The sequence below is a fragment of the Lolium perenne genome, chromosome 4 (genome assembly GCF_019359855.2).
Source record: "Lolium perenne isolate Kyuss_39 chromosome 4, Kyuss_2.0, whole genome shotgun sequence".
Lineage (NCBI taxonomy): Eukaryota > Viridiplantae > Streptophyta > Magnoliopsida > Poales > Poaceae > Lolium > Lolium perenne.
In genome coordinates this window covers 159540614-159543571 of record NC_067247.2, presented here as the reverse complement: position 1 = coordinate 159543571, position 2958 = coordinate 159540614, and the positions used below count along the sequence as shown (strand labels likewise).

Below are 2958 nucleotides of genomic sequence, written 5' to 3'. Positions count from 1 at the left end.
TGGAGTAATAAGAAAAAACTCGGCCCATGGAGTAGCATCACCTATGATCTAAATATATATAGCCTTGATATAAGAAACAAAATCAAAAACGAAACTATACGAAAGTCGTAGAAAAATACAAATTCAATACAAGGGGACAAAATTCATGTACTCCAAAATGGATCTTTGCATTCCAAATCGGGAAGAGCTGACCAGCAAGATAAACTGAACTGACACGGTAGGCATTTTTGAGTTTGTATCACAGACTCAACTGAAAGAGAGAGAGCATAGATAAATAGAGGCACATGATCGGCGGCCCATCCCCATGTGTTCTCCGCTCTCCCTCTTTATTGCACTTGTGTCTCTACACTGCTCCCGTTTCCCTCTCTTCCACTGCATCTCCTCAAACACTTTCTCTCTACAGATCGACTACAGTACAGCTCGCTTACTCGAGCTCATCTTCCTCAGCTCGTCCATTGCTGGTGATCCGATCCGTTCGATCCTTCCTTGTGATAGGTACGATGGGCAGGAAAAGCTTCAGCTCCATCTTCTCCAAGCCCCCGGCCAGCGCCGACGAGTCTTCTCCGCCGTGGCCGTGGCCGTCGTGCCGGAACCCACACACCAGCTCCTTCCGCGACGAAGACAGGAGCCGGCCCTGCAGCGCCACCGCCGCGGCCGTGGGCAGGAACCCCGCGGCGGCGGCGAGGCTCATCCGCGGGGGTGCCGGAGAAATGTACAAGACGGTCAACTCCGTGTACCAGCTCGACTACCTCTCCGCCGACGGCTCCTGCTTCGGCGACGAGGAGGAGCACGGGGTGCTGGAGCTTGAGCTGGACGACGACGACGACGGCTTCTCGACGACGACCGCGTCGGAGGAGTGGTCGGAGGCGGTGATCCGCAGCCTCGGGCGGACCTCCACCGACCGCTTCTTCGTCGACCCGGGCCCGGCCTCCAACTCCATCATGGCCCTGTCGCCGGGGAAATCGTTGGCGGCAGCGGCGACGTCCGAGGAAATGGCGGCGCCGTCGGAGCCGTCGTCGCTGGTGGAGGAGAGCGTGGCGGTGGCGGTGGACTCGGAAGACCCGTACGGGGACTTCCGGGCGTCCATGGAGGAGATGGTGGCCGCGCACGGCCTGCGCGGCTGGGACGCCCTAGAGGAGCTCCTGGTGTGGTACCTCCGGATCAACGGCAAGCACAACCACGCCCTCATCGTCGGCGCCTTCGTCGACCTGCTCGTCGGACTCGCCGGGACGCCGTCGGCGCAGCCGTCCTCGTCGGCCGCGCCAACCGCCACCACCACGGCGACGACGATGACGACGTCCGCGACGAGCAGGAGCGGCGGGAGCACCACCAGCACCAGCACGTCCAGCAGCACCTGCGGCGACACCACCACTCGTACGGCTACTGCACCGACGGAGGAGCAATGCGGCTGCCGCAGTGACGGTGCCTCGCCTGCTTCGTCGGATCAGGAGGGCCTGCACCACAAGGAGGAGGAGGACCTCGTCGGCGACAAGGCAGGTGACGACCGTAGCATCAGCATTACACAGTAGCTTCCAGAATTAGTTAACAAGCAATTGTATTCGGCCAAGTGAGGTCTCAAATTACTGTGGCCGTGTTTGATTTGCGGCCCAGTTGGATGGAACGCCAGAATTTCACCAGAATTTGTCTTACTATTGCCAAATTCTCGTGAAATTTTCGCTTTCCAAACCCAATCGCACGAAAGCTCATGATCAAGTTTGTTAATTTGCCTCTCTTTTTAAAATTCAATGCACATTTACAATCTGGGTGTAGGTTGGAGGGATCCAATGTGTGACACATTAACTGAAGTCGTACTGTAGATAGGAGGAGTACCATTACTCTGACTCTGAGAAACTCGAAATCAATACAGCAGCTGAAGCTTAAACAGCAATTCATCCATGAGTCGATTACTGATCTGATCAGGCACCGACCGCTTGGCAGGCCAAATAACGTGAACCTGAAATAAAGTTGCATATATATTCGGCGGTGCGATACGCACACAGGCACAGCGACATGCAGACACATAATTTAATGTGTACAGAACCTCTACCAGAAGCCAATCAATTACGCCTGCATGTGCCCGTGTACGCTGCACATCTCGTAACAGGACTGATGTGGTTATGCAAAGTACTGCGTGCCTAACTACGGGGTACTATTACTCTTGAAAAGACCAAGTACACGCGCGATTAGCTAGCAGTGGGCGGGAGACCGACGTTACGCTGATGAGAGGTCGACGTCGACGGCCGTGACGGTCGTCGCTACTGAGAAGAGTGATGGTGAGCCTGGGATCAGACCGGCAGTCTCGGCGGTGAATTTGAATGCGAGCAGTCTCTTCAGGGCTTCTCCCTGCATTCCGTGCATTAGCACACTTCCCATCAGCCCATACGATTGTCTGAGATAATAAAAACATCTCCAGTCGCCCCTCAAACCGTCTTTCAAAATGATTTGAGGTGCGTCGGATAAAAAAATGTTCCCAGCCGCGTCCTTCAATGCCGCTTTTTGTTCAGCAGAACCGATACGGTGTCCGGCACCCCGAGCCCGTCCCCACTCACAGGGGACGCTCCGGGGACGTCGGACACACCGAAAAGCGAGGCGGGGAGTGTGGTGACCCAACATAATACTGCATGGTGTAGTATGCAAGTCTGACATAACACCAATGAAACACCGTTCCACTAGTATTACATCGCTCAGAGTGGTACAACAGAAACATATGCGGGTCCAAGGCATGTCCATAGGATTACAACTCCGACTCTTTACATAAAATCAACATAGCCTCCTACTTTACAATGATGTAAGACTGCAAGTAAACTCCAGAAGAACGACTCGTAGTCTAATCTTATCACGAACTCTACCTGTAGAGGTATTTACTAGCTATAGAGGCTATGAATAGATTCTAGCTAAATAGAAGCTAGGTTTAGGAAGCTAGTTCCCTTCTATTGCTAATCTAGGTTTTCTCCTTGT

At 53.8% G+C, this 2958-nt stretch overlaps 1 protein-coding gene across 1 annotated transcript; it reads left to right on the top strand.

Annotated features, from left to right (window-relative positions):
- Positions 1-296: 296 nt before the first annotated feature.
- Positions 297-1769, top strand: LOC127294303 (uncharacterized). The gene has a single exon (XM_051324087.2). It carries the CDS (start codon positions 501-503, stop codon positions 1527-1529), a length of 1029 nt encoding a protein of 342 aa, XP_051180047.1. The 5' UTR covers positions 297-500; the 3' UTR covers positions 1530-1769.
- The last annotated feature ends 1189 nt before the right edge of the window (positions 1770-2958 follow it).